This window comes from Cnephaeus nilssonii (assembly GCF_951640355.1).
Source record: "Cnephaeus nilssonii genome assembly, chromosome: 13".
Lineage (NCBI taxonomy): Eukaryota > Metazoa > Chordata > Mammalia > Chiroptera > Vespertilionidae > Cnephaeus > Cnephaeus nilssonii.
In genome coordinates, this window is record NC_137084.1 from 33,766,494 (window position 1) to 33,782,207 (window position 15,714).

The 15,714-nt window shown below is 36.5% G+C and overlaps 1 protein-coding gene and 1 pseudogene across 4 annotated transcripts in view; both read right to left on the reverse strand.

Moving 5' to 3' along the window:
• The window catches only part of FAR1 (fatty acyl-CoA reductase 1), a 69,007-nt gene that overhangs the window by 5,216 nt on the left and 48,077 nt on the right, over positions 1-15,714 (reverse strand). For all 3 annotated transcript variants that reach the window (XM_079789124.1, XM_079789125.1, XM_079789123.1), the window contains exons 6-10: positions 15,304-15,348; positions 15,064-15,182; positions 12,656-12,723; positions 10,961-11,132; positions 3,541-3,670 (exon numbers count right to left, since the gene is read on the reverse strand). In XM_079789124.1, coding sequence (XP_079645250.1) covers positions 3,541-3,670; positions 10,961-11,132; positions 12,656-12,723; positions 15,064-15,182; positions 15,304-15,348 — 534 coding nt within the window. The remainder of the gene's footprint in view (positions 1-3,540; positions 3,671-10,960; positions 11,133-12,655; positions 12,724-15,063; positions 15,183-15,303; positions 15,349-15,714) is intronic.
• On the reverse strand, positions 3,677-10,474 carry LOC307110079 (small ribosomal subunit protein uS8-like; annotated as a pseudogene). The gene has a single exon. The product of its transcript is annotated as a small ribosomal subunit protein uS8-like (transcript).

A 15,714-nucleotide genomic window follows, 5' to 3' on the forward strand; every position in this document is an offset into this window, starting at 1 on the left:
GTAATTAGATTCCCGCAGAAGAGTGAAAAAGGATGGAACTGAAGACTGGCTAGAAATTCTCAAAAAAATAATGAGACATCAAGGCACAGATTCAAAACTCACAATATACTATATGTACACACACATCTAAGCATGTCAGAGTAAAACTGTTGAAAGTAAAAGAGAAAAACAGTTGATTTCTCAAAAGAAAATGGGAAGCCAAAACTATGTTTTCCAAGTGCTCAAAGAAAACTGCTGACACAGAATTCTACACCAGCACAAATATCTTTGAAAAGTAAAGATGTTCCCAGAAGAATAAAAACTGAGACAATCTGACATCCTTGGACGACCCACACTAGAAAAATTATATTGAAAGGCATTCTTTAGGCATAATGAAAATGATTCCAAATTGACATGTGAGATGGAAAAAGAAAAAAAAAAAAACAATTACGCTGATAAATCTATACATGAATACGTATTGCATAGACTGCAATGAGAATAATGAATACTTATTGCATAGACTACAATAGTAATAATGGTTATGAGGCATATAACACATACAGAATTAATATATGTAAAAGCAATAGCAGATAGGTGTCAGTCCTCGCATTTTCCAAGAAAAGCTGGAATTATCAACATTGTATTAGACATTGATAAATTAGGAAAGCATGCTGTAATCTCTAGAGTAACCTATGAAAACACCATAAAAATTAATATATTTGTATGTTACTAATACAGATGGGAAAATACACAACTGTAAAAATAACCTCACAGAAAGCAAAAAAAACCAAAAACTTAAAACAAGGTGGGGCAAATTGTAAGCACTGAGTCAGATTTAAATTTAAAATTACCAGAAATTACATTATGGGTTAAATCTTCCAATTAAAGGTAAAAAATTGTCAGACTAAAAAAAATTCCATCTGCTATTTATAAGAGAAATAACTGAGAGATAAGAATACAGAAAAGTTGAAAATAAAAGTATGGAAAAAGATATACATTTCTAACAGCAATGTAGGAAAACGCCCATTTGCCCAAGGCCTCACCAGAGTATGTTGATAGCTTGCATTTTTTTGCAAATCTGCTAAGGAGTAAATATCTCAGTCTAGTTTTAATTTGTACTTTCATTTTTATGAGTGAGGTTATCTTTTCATATGGTTAAATATAATTTAAGAATTATTTTTTCTATAAACTGTTCATCTCTCTAGCCCATTTCTCAGTAGGATTATTGACATTTTGGGCATGTCTACATAAGCTTTTTATGCAATATGAAATGCATTGAGATACCACTACACACCACCAAAGTGGCTAAAATTAAAATTTTAAATGCCAAATGTTGGGGAAGATGTGGATTATTAGGAATTCTCATAACTGTCACTTGAGAGGTAAATTAATACAACCACTTTGGAAAACTGTTTGGCATTATCTACTAAATTGAACATATGAATACCCTTTGATTCAGCTAGATTTATATCCTATACAAATGTGTGCATGTGGTTCATAGAAGCATTACTCCCAATAACCAAAAACTGAAAATAACTCAAATGTCTATCAACAAAAGAATGAAAAAAACTATTATCCTATATAATAAAGAGCTAATATGCAAATGGTCATCACGCCCTCATGCCTTAACGGCTCAGACACTCAACACTGGGGAGAGAGGAATGGGGACCAGCCAGGCACAAATGAGTTCGTGAGAGAGGAATGGGGACCAGCCAGGCACAAATGAGCTCGCGAGAGAGGAATGGGGATCAGCCAGGCTGCGGCCCGGGAGACAAGCCACCCGCCCACGGTCCCCTGCAGCTGTGGCCAGCCTGGGCGAAGCCGGCCCGGATTCTGCGGCCGGCCAGACGAAGGGAAGCCTGTGTCCCAGGTGCCTGCAACTGGCTGGAGGAGGGAATCCTGGGTCCTGGGTGCAGGGCAATGCAGAGGCGGTTAGGGGCTATCAGGCCAGTAGGGGAGCAGTTAGGGGCGATCAGGCAGGTAGGCTGAGGTGGTTAGGGGCAATCAGGCAGGCAGGCAGGCAGAGGGGTTAGAGGCGATCCGGCAGGCAGGCAGGTGAGCAGTTAGGAGCCAGCGGTCCCGGATTGCGAGAGGCAGTCAGACATCTCCCGAGGGATCCAGGATTGGAGAGGGTACAGATCGGGCTGAAGGACCCTCCCGCCCCCATGCACAAATTTTGTGCACCGGGCCTCTAGTATGATATAATTTGTGTAAAGTCAAAAATGTATAAAACAGTGTAAAAATTCACAATAGATTAGGAGAGAGGAGGTAGTGATTGGGAGGGATTATAAGAGGAATCTTCTGGGGGTAATTTCTATTTCTTCACCTGAGTGCTTATTTTCTAATTATCCATTCAGCAGTATACGTTGTGCATTGGAATGTATAGTGTAAGGTGGGAAGGCGGGGGGGGGGGGGGGGGGGCCGAGTATGGAATCAGCAGAAGCCATAAATCTTTCAACTTGAGCCGAACTGCAAACCCTAGTGACTTAGACCTTCTGCTTTGAAGGCAAGAAGACTGGCTCTAAAGCCTATGGCCCCATAAATTAAGGAGTCTTATCAAATATTCCTGCAAAAACGTAGGAATCCAAAAAGCTGTATCTTCAGAGCAAGAGTGAAAAAGAAGTAAACCCAACACACACAGAAGTGAGCAGAGAGACAGCACACTTGAGAACCTGTCATGCCGAACCAGTAGAATGGACTAAATCTGCACTTTCCTATAAAAGTCACAAGAAGCCACATGCACCTCATGGACATGTGAAATAAGGTTAGCCCGAATTGCTGTGAAGTGTAAAACGCACACTGGCTTTTGAAGGCTCAGTATGAAAAATACAAGGTAAACTATCCTTTATATAATTTAAAAATTTTATGTAATCTTTAAATTTTTGTTCAAATTATATATTGTTTTGAATATACTGGGTTAAATAAGGCATTTTTTAAAAAATGTTTAAAGAAGTGGAAGAGAAAGGAAGCTGAAAGAAAGATCTCAGATAAAACATTTTAATAAGGTCCTGAATACACTCACTAAGCAAGAGACTATAGAAATTGCTTAATTTAAACTTTGTTAGGTATACACATTAAAATATCTAACGTAGCCTCAAAAAGAATACACATGAAGAGTTAAAGTTTCAAATTAACAGAGAGGGAGAAATGTGGAATGATAAAAAGTAAGAGTATGTGAAAAACAATTTCTGAAGGAAGGTTTTTCTCAAAATTCAAAGAAAACAAAGTGTTTTGGCGGGGGTTGGGAGGAGGAATGCATACAGAAGCTAAAGTTCTCTTTCAACCTGACATTAAAAGAAAAGAAAAAAAAAGAATGAACATTTCAATCACACTGTAAATCCAAATCATACTGCCACATCCAAATACTTTATAAATCTAAGGTAGAGCAATTTTATTTCATCATCAACAATTATGATTGAAGCTTTTAATGAGACTATAAATAGATCAATGACTTTCTTGTTGCATAATGATTGTGAAAAATATCCAGTTATTTCTCAGGTTGCTGATGGCTGTCTAATTAGTAAGCTACTTATTTTCTAATATAAAACAGAAAATGCTTGCCTTTTTATCTTCAGGATTTAGTTGATTCATTAACATATTGACGTTGTCAGTATTCCAAACCCAAGAATTACTTGTGAAATACTCAAGAAACATCATAGCTTTGTGAAGACGAGTTATTGCTTTCATCATCCTGTATTATAAGAAAATGACAGATTCATATTCTGCATAGATTAGAAAAAAAAATCTCATCACCACCCATGACACCAGTTTGTAAACTGAGACATTAACAGTAAAATCATAATACGTAATTTAGTAAGTGTACCAACCAGCAGGCAATAAGAATATTTCTGCATCTTGGAAGATTATTTCATAAATCCAAAATGTAAAAGAACAAATTTTAAGCAGCTGCAAATGAATTTAATACTACCTAAAGTTCTGTTGATACATGAAATTCATTTTCAAAGGAAATACAATGCTTTAAGGTCAAATTTTCTACATATAATACTAAATAATAATGAATTCAATTAGAATTCCCTTGCTTTTTGTTCCTTTTGTTCCACATTTTACTAAGACTTTCTGTGAATTCATAACATTCTATATTACATTATACAGAAATATTCGTTTGCCATTTAGTCAACTTTCTGTGTATAGATCTTTAAATAACTTTCTCTTTAACACTGACAAATACCATTCTTGATCATTTTGCTGTGCCATGAAATCAATGACTCATGCTGAAAACTTTTTGAAATATTTACTCACCTTCCCAAATCCCCAAGATCCATCCTTATAGAAATAAGGAAGTTAGATACTGTTTTGTTTGTTTCTTTTTAAAAGGGCAAGGGGCCCTAATCATTAAATCTGTCATTTTAAATATCATGGCTTACTATAAGTCATTGATATCATAACATTAACCCGAGCAGTAACATCTATACAATAATTACCAATGATAAGTGGGGAAGAAAGAACTTTTCAAAACAAAACACACACAAAAAGTTCCTAACCTCTGATAAATAGAAAAATAATTTGTGAAGAAATACAAAAAAAATCCCTCAATTTATAGCCCCACAATAAGGATTAGCATTATATGTAATTTAGAGTCCCAAAATCAGGAACTTTAGAAATGGGGGGAAATTAGCACAGTAGAAATGAGGGGGGAGAAAGGAATCAAAACAGTAACATAATTAGCTAAGCAATTCTGATGACATATTTAATATATTTAGAAAGATATCCTGAATCCAGAATATTGAAAAAAAATGAGGTAGCATGAACTATGTAAAAAATGAGGTAGCATGGACTATGTAAAGAAAAACTTTAGTTCATGCAAGAAAGCAATTACAAAACCTCCATTAAACATGAAAAAAATTAGTGAGCCTCAAAAGGCTGTATTTGGACAAAAATAGTTCCTAAAGATAGACAGTACTTGGTGGGAAAAAAAGAAGACATACTACTTTTAGATAAGAGATTATACAATTTTTTAAAAAACAACAAAAACGATATAAAAATTTTGTGATTAAATCAATATTGACTATCACAGCCTGTATAGTATATTTGAATCACATACATAAACATATCTGGTTAATGTGGTTTTCCAACATAAAGCTTATTAAAAAGTTTTTCTTCCTAACCTCTTTTCACTGACAATTCTCACCTAGTCTTCACATTCATTCAAATGACAGAATTACCCTAAAACCAATCACTGATTCAGCCATTAAAAAATAATTATAATAAAAAATTGGAGTAGAAAAAGGAAATTTGAAAGGCCATAAATTTGTAAGGTTGATAGACTATTATTTATCAAATTTATGGCAGATAAAAAAAACAACAACACAACTTTGCACCATCACTCTTGGGTTAAACATGACGTAAGGGCAAATGCCTGGCACTATATTGTCCTATATATTCTGAGTATTTGTTTATTCTTTATTATAACAACCAGCAAAAATTAATCAATCACAATCCTTTAGAGTACAATGAGATCTTAATGGTCATCTAGTCCAGGGCTAGACATTTTGTGCCAGATAATTCTTCTTGGTGGGGGCTGTCCTATGCATTCTAAGATGCTTGGCAGCATCTCTGGTCTCCACTACCTCCTCCTGGAGTTGTGATAACTGAAAACATCTCCACATATTGTCAAATGTCCCCTGAGGGGGCAAAACTGTCCTCAGATTAAAATATATTAAGCTCATTGAAGTTAAGCTAAAGAGTTAAGCTATTAAATAACCCCAAAAATAAGACTATGGAACCACTTTTTTAAAATGTCATTTTGAGCAGTGATAAAATAGCTACATTTCAAGAGCTAGAGTGAATAATCTATACAACTTCTACATGTAATATCATACATACTAGTCCCTACAGAGTATTAACCAGGATTCTTATGATGCATGTCTAAATTATACTTATCTAGCTGACACTCAGATTAATATAAATGAGTAAAATGGACACCATTAGTGATGATTGACATTAATGTAGAAGTAGTAAGGCCCCAATATAAGATATAAAGCTCAGTGCCTTGCTCAGTATACATGTGAACAAATTAAATAATATAAACTATAAGACTGTATTTAACATTAATAAAATCACCTAACTAAAAAGTCTTTATGTCTCTTTTTGCTTTTAGACTATAAACTCCAGAGGTCAAGAATAATTCCTGATTTGAAAGCCTCACACAGGGCAAACCTCAAGGTTCTTCCTTTGATGTTTCCTATTTGCAGCAGATTTTAATTTCCAAAGGTAGCTATAATATTATCTCCCATCCTCCATGCTCACCTATAATATCACCTTGACTATCTTCCCATCAAGAGGTAAAGGTAACTTATACCAAATAGAATGAGGTGGAAATGAAACAGTGCGATTTCCAAGAGTAGTAAGAAAAGGTGAAGAAGCTTTCTAAGCCTTGCTTGCTGGAATACTCACCCTTGAAGCCTTCAGTTGCCATGTGCTGTCCAATTCCCCTAGAGGCTGCCATGATGTGAGGAAACCCAAACTAGTCCAAGTGGAGAGACCACATGGAGAGGCTCTGAGACTACATGAAGAGAGAAAGATGCCGGGCCACCATAGTTGCTCTGTACCCTTTCTCTCCTTTACCACTCCCTCCAGTGTACCTGCTCGTTTCCTACAAACACTGGAAAGCCTCTGGGACAGAAACACAAAGCCAAACCCTTCTAGAATTCCTGACCCAGGGAAATCATAAGAGACTAAGTTAGAGGTGATTCACAATGCAGCACAGATAAAAGGAACAGATCTTAGTACTAGGATTGTGGGGCTGCTATAATAAAAATCTAAAACATGTATTGGCTTTAGGAGCAAGAGGTAGAATCTAAAAGGCTCTTGAGGAGACCATGGTGAAACCTGAAAGGATCAAGAAAAGAATTTTAGTGGAAGCCTTAAAGGGCTTAAATGAACCTGCTGTTTGAGGCCTTGAAGGGACAAAAATATTGTTGGGAGATGGAAGAACAAAACTGTTGCCTGTGGTAACATGAAAAATAGAAACTGTACCTAATTTTATGATCTAGCCAAGATTTCCTCAAAGAGGACAAAGGTGATATTTAAAAACTGAACTATGTGTTTAAGTGGTATTTAGAGGAAATGAAAATACCAGCCAGCCTTGGCTGGGTAGCTCAGCTTGTTGGAGCGTCATTCCAATATGCCAAGTTTGCAGGTTCAATCTCCAGTCAGGGCACAGCAGGAAGCAACCAATGAAGGCATAAATAAGTGGAACAACAAATTGATGTTTCTCTTTCTCTCTCAAATCAATAAATAATATGTTTTTTAAAAATAAATAAAATGCCAGGCAGGAATTCTTTTGTTTTTTTTCCATTGAGGCATTTTATTTGTGCATTTATATTACATCACTAGAAAAAGAATCCCAGGATTTTCCCTCCTGTGTGTTTTCATCTTGCTTCTTTATGGTCCATGATGCCTACTGAGGTTGTCAGTACAATGAAACCAAAATGACGGGATGGAAGCAGATTGTTCTGGCATTTTTATAAATCTTAGAGTTGGACAGCAAAACTGGGGCTGATTACGCCACACTAGTTTAACCTGCCTGTGAGGTTCACAACTTTCCCAGCTCTGTGGTCATCAATAACTTCAAATTCACCAACATAAACATGCTGTATCACCACAGTTAGAAATCAGATGATGACTTTGGAGCACAGATTAATAAGAACCTGGTGCTTGCCTCTCTTTTTGGCATCACTGATACACTTGAGAGCATCAGCCGGAACATTCAAGTACATTTAAGGTATCATAGAAAGATGGTGGAAAGCGCCCAGAATGGCTTCTGGGCATGGGTCAAATCCCGAATGCAGACATAAGATTTTTAGTTAATACCTCAAAAAGATCTAAGGTAGTACCTGAGGAAAATAGAGTGAAGAAATAAAATGGATTGCCCGGCCAGTATACTCAGTGGTTGAGCACCAACCCATGAACCAGGAAGTTACGGTTCAATTCCCAGTCAGAACACATGCCCGGGTTGCAGGCTCAATCCCCAGTGGGGGGCTTGCAGGAGGCAGCCAAGCGATGATTCTTTTTCATCAATGATGTTTCTATCTTTCTCTCCCTCTCCTTCCTCTCTCTGAAATCAATAAAAACATATTTTTTAAAATAAACAAATAAAATGCAATTGCTTCAAAATTACTAAAATCAAGAAGGTTGAGGTATGAGAAAACAATTCTATTCTTGTTTTAAATAGTCAGGGAACTTATAATTTGAACTTTTCACTCCTGTGTCAATGCCTGGATATATATCAATTTTCTGTATGTCAATACCTGGACATAAACCAGACCTTCAAACAACCCTCTAATTAGCCCCTGAAAAAGTCACATATCCAGACCACCTGACACCCATTATCCAGATCAACCAACATCTGACAAATAATTATCCTGGACCAATCCTAGGGCTAAGAATGCAGGACAGATTCTTCTCAAGAATGTACTTTTTACTATAAAATCTTTTAACTTTTCTTTCTTCTTCAAAATATTCTGGGTATTGCCTAGCTAGGTGTTCTGGTTTGCAAACCCTAAAACCCTTGAATAAGTCTTTATTGTTTATTTCTAGCCAAAGCCTCCAGACTCTTTTTGAGTTCGTTCAACATACCTCATAGAAACTTTCTAACAAAAGGCTTATTCCAGATCTTAGAGAAATGTCTCATAGAAGCCCTACTGTTTAAAGAGGCAGGAAGTAAGAGTCTAGTCTAAGGATCTAAGAGACAAGAATCTAAGATGTAAGGGTGTTATCCCATCCATAGTAACCTCATATAGACCCAAGACAGAGATGGACATGTCTCAAAGAGATCTGTGCGTATGGCTTTGGTCTAATGGAGATTGTTTTAAACAGATACATGGGAAACCCACAAGTTTAAAAGGAATCATATCAGTTTACACTGAAAGGGACATAGATAGTACAAAATGAAAAGAGGCCTCTGGATCAACGATTAACAAACCAACACCCTGGGGGCCAAATCCACCTGTTCCTGTAAATAAAGTTGTATTGGAACACTCATGGTTATTCAATTGCATATTATCTATGGACATCTAGTTGAGTAATTGCAAATGTCTAATTGAGTAATTGTAAGGTGGAGGCTACAATTAACAGCAGAGTTGAGTAGTTGCAACAGGAACCATACAGCCCTTTACAGAAGCTGATCCCTGCCCTGGGACTTCCAACCTTTTATGGGCAAGAAGTAGGGTAAGAAGGCAACTGTTATCAACACACGCTAAGAGAAATAATGAATTGAAATATTAAATTTCAGCTGCCGTTTTAAGCCACTATTAATGATATGACTTGCTATGTAGCAACATCTAGTATAAATTATTTAATAAACTTTGGTTACTCACTCATTTTTAAGTTTACTAAGCCCCCTTTTTCTGTAAGACATTGTGATATATTTAACCTATTTTACTTTTTTGACCTAGTTGACCTAGTGACTTCTCTGTTCTAAATTGCAACAACTTTATTAACATCAAGAAAGCATGCACTGCCATCACTCATAAATTTACATCTACGTTTTAGCCACAAAGAATGCTGCCAATGACAAATACTGTACTTTTCAGATCATTCTAGAAAATATAAAAATATCTTGGAAATACTGTGGATCTTTTTTCCATTAAGTATTTCTTTACCTAAAGTTGTTCAACACCTCTCACATTAAACATATAAAATTAGAAACATAATGGACAACTGAATCCACAGAAAATCCCTACAAGTAAACTCAGATCCTGAAACACTGTAACGGCAGATACCTCACTTTTACTTTTTGAGCAACTGGTGAAAGTTCTGGAATCAGAACCTTACCTTCTTTATACATAAATACTCAAATCCTGAACTCTATAATCAAAGATTCCACTGTAATGCCAATGTAGTTAAAAACCTATTTTATGAGACATTTAACTATAATTTGGGGAAAGACAGGAGGACTTTATGTAAGTTTGTGGGGTTTCAATAAAAAAAGAAAAGAAAGCAAAAAGAAAGGCTGTAACAACTAGAGGAAAACAAAAAAAAAAGTTTTCCATTTGTTATTAACTTCTTAAAAAATATAATATTCTCAACCTGGAAATTAGTCAAAAACTGTAATTAACATATTATAAGCTGAATGGGCAGCTGAGATAATTCAAGCAATTTTCTAAAAGCATCCTACGTTTTTCATATAAAACTGCACAATCTACTTAAAGCAAAACATTTTAACATTAAACCCCTATAAAACTACCCCTATGTTTTTTAAGGGGAAGAGGAGAGGAGCTCAATTTCAGCTTATAATAGCAATGACAACCTTGATGTTGGACATTTCCTACATTATGGGATTTTGGAGGATCAATGGCCCAATAAGCTGAAACCACAGTTTTCCCAAATATCCCCAATTTCTAAGAAATGTCTTAGCATCCTGATTGTGATTGTGATTAATCAGGTTAGTAATTCTAGAGGTAAAGCTCATGCTAGCGACTTTTCGTCTCTCCAGCAAGCTTCCACCACCTTACCAATACATAGTGTATTTACTGCTATTCTTCTTACCACGGTTTCTGACCTGTCAACCTGAGTGCAAGATCGTGCAATAATGCAGGTACTGTATGTCTGACACCCTTCCAATAATGAAGCAATAAGTTGTTGGAATACAACTTAATATTGGGGCGCCTGAATACTTGGTTTAAAGGATTCATCTTGAAGAAATGATTTAGATAATATCCTGTAGGGAAAATAAGCATCAAAGCATTTTGAATGTTATTTGTTATTCAGAAAAAATACCTAAAGTTAGACCTAGAATTCAGCACATGATTACTTATCATCAAAACTTCAGAATAAACTAGAGTGAATTACAACACGACCTTTGCTTTTCTGACAAAGTCTTAAATTCAAGTCTTCTCTTTCATAAAAGGCCATTACGCCTTATAAGCATAAACAAATACAGGGTTAATAGGCATTTTAGTGTAAGCAAGGGTTGTTTAACAGTCAGAGGAACAGATAAGACAGAGCTAGTCACCATTACCTTGGGCTTCTTCCAGTCATCCTGAGGTAGATATCATACAGGAATGCTGGGGCCTTATGGCTTACAGCAATCCAGTAATGATATAAAAGGTGATTGGAGGTTAGATTTACATTGGGCCGTCTGAAGGCCTGTTCGAGAGGATTCCTCTTGAAAGTGGAAATTACATGGTATTCTGAGGAAGAAAAGTTGTGTAACAGCTTTGATAATAACCATGTAATGAAGTTTTGAAAAAAAAAAAATCATGTTTTTTACAAAGCAAAATATTTTACCAAAGATGTCAGAGTTCACTCATTTAAAATACAAACTTTTCTACTCTCTAAAGTCGCTAAAAGAATATGAGTATTAGACTGTTGAACTCAAGTGGTTTTAAAACTGCCACTGTTTATGAATTTTATTTAGATGAATTTTTGCTAAAATTTATTCTTAAAAATCCTTTTAAATGTTTTACCGATGTCATTTTACAATGTCACTTTCTCTATTTCACCTCACAATAGCTTCTTTCTTTCTGTTCCTCTTTTCAGATTCTTATTATAGTACTTACTTAAAAAAGAAAAGGAAAATCATCATCCTTTGCTTATGAATAATTAAGTTGCTCAAATTAATATACATCAACACCTTAAAACAACCCAAATTAACTTCTGCCATAATTTTAGTCTATGCAATGTCAACACAATCAAATCTATAATCATCTATGTTAATACTTCAATGAAAATGTATATTGAGATATTCACTAAAAATATAATGTTCAACTTAATTTTTAAGGAACTTTGGAACATAATGAGAGATTACAAAAAAAAAAGCCTCATATTTAAAGTGTTTTAAAATTATTAAAAGAGCTTTATTTAAATAATTATCATAAAATTAAAATCTCCCCTAGATTTTTCCCCCCCTCTGTGCTCTAATGGCCAATCTTTAAGTCGAAATAAAAATACCCTAGAAAAACCTTAAAATAAAGGACATAAAAGATTTACTTTAAAATCAAAATTGATTTACAAGGATAACAAAAATTTTTCAATTAAAGGTAAAATGAGACCTATTACTAAATCAATGCAATAAATATATTTTACTTTAAATTTTAAAACATAAACCAACAATTTAAAAATTATTCTATTTCAGAAGGCATTCAAGTTATACTATTCCCATTTTAGGGCAAATAACATAGCATACACACTACCTGCTATGAATTTGTAAATTTAAATAGATTAATTAATGGAAATTATTTTGGCAAAATGTACCCATCCTACTTTCTAACTCCTTCATTTATTATTACTCTTTGGGCCACTAGCTATTTCCTGAGATATACCAACTCTTGTAGTTGGAAGTGTTATTTATTGCCTACGGACAGGCAACATCAGCACCAAGAGTGCCCATGACAGAAAAAGAAAGCTGTTTCCATGCCACAGGTACCTATAAGGGCTGCTGCAAATGGCAGCAGAAAAACAGTAAGGGTCAGACAAGGGTGGGGCAGGGTGGGACTATACAGCAGGATATTCTTAAATTTGGAAAACACTATTAAGAACAAGGTAGTATTGGCAGATATTCTTAAGATGGCAATTAAATAAGACTAACTAACAGCAGTTTATTGGAACTCAGTGGCCTTAATGTCTCATGGATTATTCTGACATTAAAACTCAGAGAATATTTTAAGTTCTTTAAGATTTATTCTAACTTTCAAAAACACAAGTAAAATCATACCAACTTCACCCCAATGGAAAGGATTAGTGCTGCCTGTTGTGCAATTATACACCATGATGTTCCTTGGTCTGCAAAAACAAAGATCAAAGCAATGAAAGATAAAAAGAGGCCAAACTTGTCCAATCTAAATCTTACATGATTTCAAATAGGAAAAAGTGATGGTACCTTTGCTACATTTTTAATTATCCTTAAACTAGAGGCCCGGTGCACGAAATTCATGCACAGAGGGGGGTTGTCCCTCAGCCCCGCCTGAACCCTCTCCAATATGGGACCCCTCAAGGGATGTCCGACTGGTTGGATCTGGCCTAAACGGGCAGTCGGACATCCCTCTCACAATCCAGGACTGCTGGCTCCCAACTGCTTGCCTGCCTGCCTTCCTGATTGCCCCTAACCACTCTGCTGCCAGCCTGTTTGCCCCCAACTTCCCTCCTCTGCCGGCCTGGTCACCCCTAACTGACCTCTCCTGCAGGGTTGATCACCTCCAACTGCCCTCCCTTAAAGGCCTGGGCCTTCTCAACTGTCCTCCCTTGCAGGCTGGGTGCCTCCCAACTGCCCTCTCCTGCTGGCCATCTTGTGGTGGCCATCTTGTGTCCACATGGGGGCAGGATCTTTGACCACATAGGGGCAGCTATATTGTGTGTTGCAGTGATGATCAATCTGTATATTACTCTTTTATTAGATAGGATAGAGGCCTGGTACAGGGGTGGGGGCCAGCTGGTTTGCCCTGAAGGATGTCCCGGATCAGGTGGGGGTTCCCTTGGGGCATGGGGCGGCCTGAGCGAGGGGCCTGTGGTGGTTTGCAGGCCGGCCACGCCCCCTGACAACCCAAGCAGAGGCCCTGGTATCTGGAATTTATTTTCCTTCTACAACTGAAACTTTGTAGCCTGGAGCGGAGCCAAGCCTGGGGCTCCCTCCGAGGCCGGCAGCCATTTCTGTTGGGGTTATAATTGAAACTTTGTTGCCTTAAGCAGGTGGGCCCGGCCAGGGTGTGCTGAATGCTTTGCTTCCCCTGTTGCCAGCGGCAACCCTGGCCTGCTCTCTCAAGCTCCATTCTGCCGCCATTTGTTTGAATTTGTTTACCTTTTATAATTGAAACTTTGTAGCTTGAGTGGAGGCTTAGGCCTGGCAAGGGCAGGCGGAAAGCTTGGCTTCCTCTGTTACCTAGGAAACCTTGTTCTCTGTGGCTGTAGCCATCTTGGTTTGGGTTAATTTGCATGCTCGCTCTGATTGGATGGTGGGCGTGGCTTGTGGGCATGGCTGTGGGTGTGTTGGAGGTATGGTCAATTTGCATATTTGTCTATTATTAGGTAGGAAGATTTACAACTTTTTCCCCTTCCCTACTAATATTATTACTTTAAAAATACTGACTTTTTTTTTAAAATATATTTTTCTTCCTTGTATGAGTAGAAATGTGTTTTTAAATGTAATGAGTCATTTTGGCTCAGTGGATAGAGTGTTGGCCTGTGGACCAAAGGGTCCCAGGTTCAATTCTGGTCAAGAGCATGTACTTCAGGTTCCTCCCCAGTCCGGGCCCTGATTGGGGTTCGTGCAGGAGGCAACCAATGGATCGATTGATGTTTCTCTCTGTCTTTCCCTCTCTCTTCCAATGGAAAAAATATCCTCCAGTGAGGATTAACAAAATAAATGTAAAAAAAAAACCAACAACAAATAATCTCAGCTCTTCCTATCTCCTTCCCATTTTCAGAAGCTCTAGTTGAAAATATTATGGACTGATTCCCTTTTACTAGAAACCATCTATTCCTATAATCATATCCCTTTTTGAAAACATAAAAAATACGGACTTCAAAAATAACAGCAGTTTATTCATTAGAAAACGAAAGTTAATGAAAAGCTCAAAGTTTAGGTGTTACCTATAATGCTACTACATTTTAAAAGGAGGCTCCATGAGTTGATTAAAGCTGCTCCAGTGTGACATGTTTGATTTATATAAGCCATTCTCTGTGAATTTTCAGCTCTTTATGCCAAGTTCATTCCACACTTTAGTTTGGATTCAAAAAATTATTGGTTGGGGGTGGGTTCATTGTTACTACCTAATTAACTTGCCCATCCTGTAGTTAGTACATGACAGTTCATGTTAACTCCTAATTACTGCTGACAGAACCACTTGCTATTATTGCCTGTAATAAGCCAATGTTTGCAGTTGGAAGTGATATACAGGGTGTCCCAAAAAAAATGTATACGCACTTTAACAGCTGATAGCTCAATTTTGAAAATGAAATGTATTTTAATGAACAATGCCTTCCTAATTATTCAATGTATACATTTTTAGGGACACCCTATATATTGATATGGGAATGTCAGGATTGAGGGATTAATATTAGTCAGTAGCTCTGTTTTCCCTTCTCAGTTACTATATATTTAACAAGCAACATTGTCACCTCATATACCTATTAACTCCGGAATACCAGGCTGCCGCAAGACTCGTGTTGACAACTACATCTACAGGAACAAGATCTGCAAGGGCACTGTTGGAAGCACGCATTGTTCGAAGAATTCCTTTCCCTGCCTTTGTTAAAATTAAAAACAACACCTTAAGATACATGAATCAGAGTGCATATATACATATAAAGGTATACAGAAAACTAAAGAAAATATAGAATATTAAATAAATCAAAAGATTAACTTACCGCAATAAAGAGACCACTTGGTCCATTAAAGTTATCAATCCATCCCTAATACCAAAAATAAAAAAAGTAGGAAGCTTATAAATATTATGAAGCTAGGGATTTATTACATGAAATCTGCAACTCCACACATATATTTGGTAATTTTATTCTAAAAACTAAAAATTAGACTAGATTCAGGTCAGACTATTTCTCCTCGTCCTAAATAGAAGCAATCTTTCTCTGGAATTGAAAATGGCTAAGTAAAATAGTTTTCAAGGGGTTACCTACTCTTCCTTTAATTCTCTGCAAGGAGAATTGTATAAAAAGAAGTTTATACCTGTCCAATATTTTTGTTAAACAAAGCCTGTTCAAGTTTGATTTTATGCAATTTACTGATACAGTACCTTGATTAGGGGAAATGGCAAATTATCC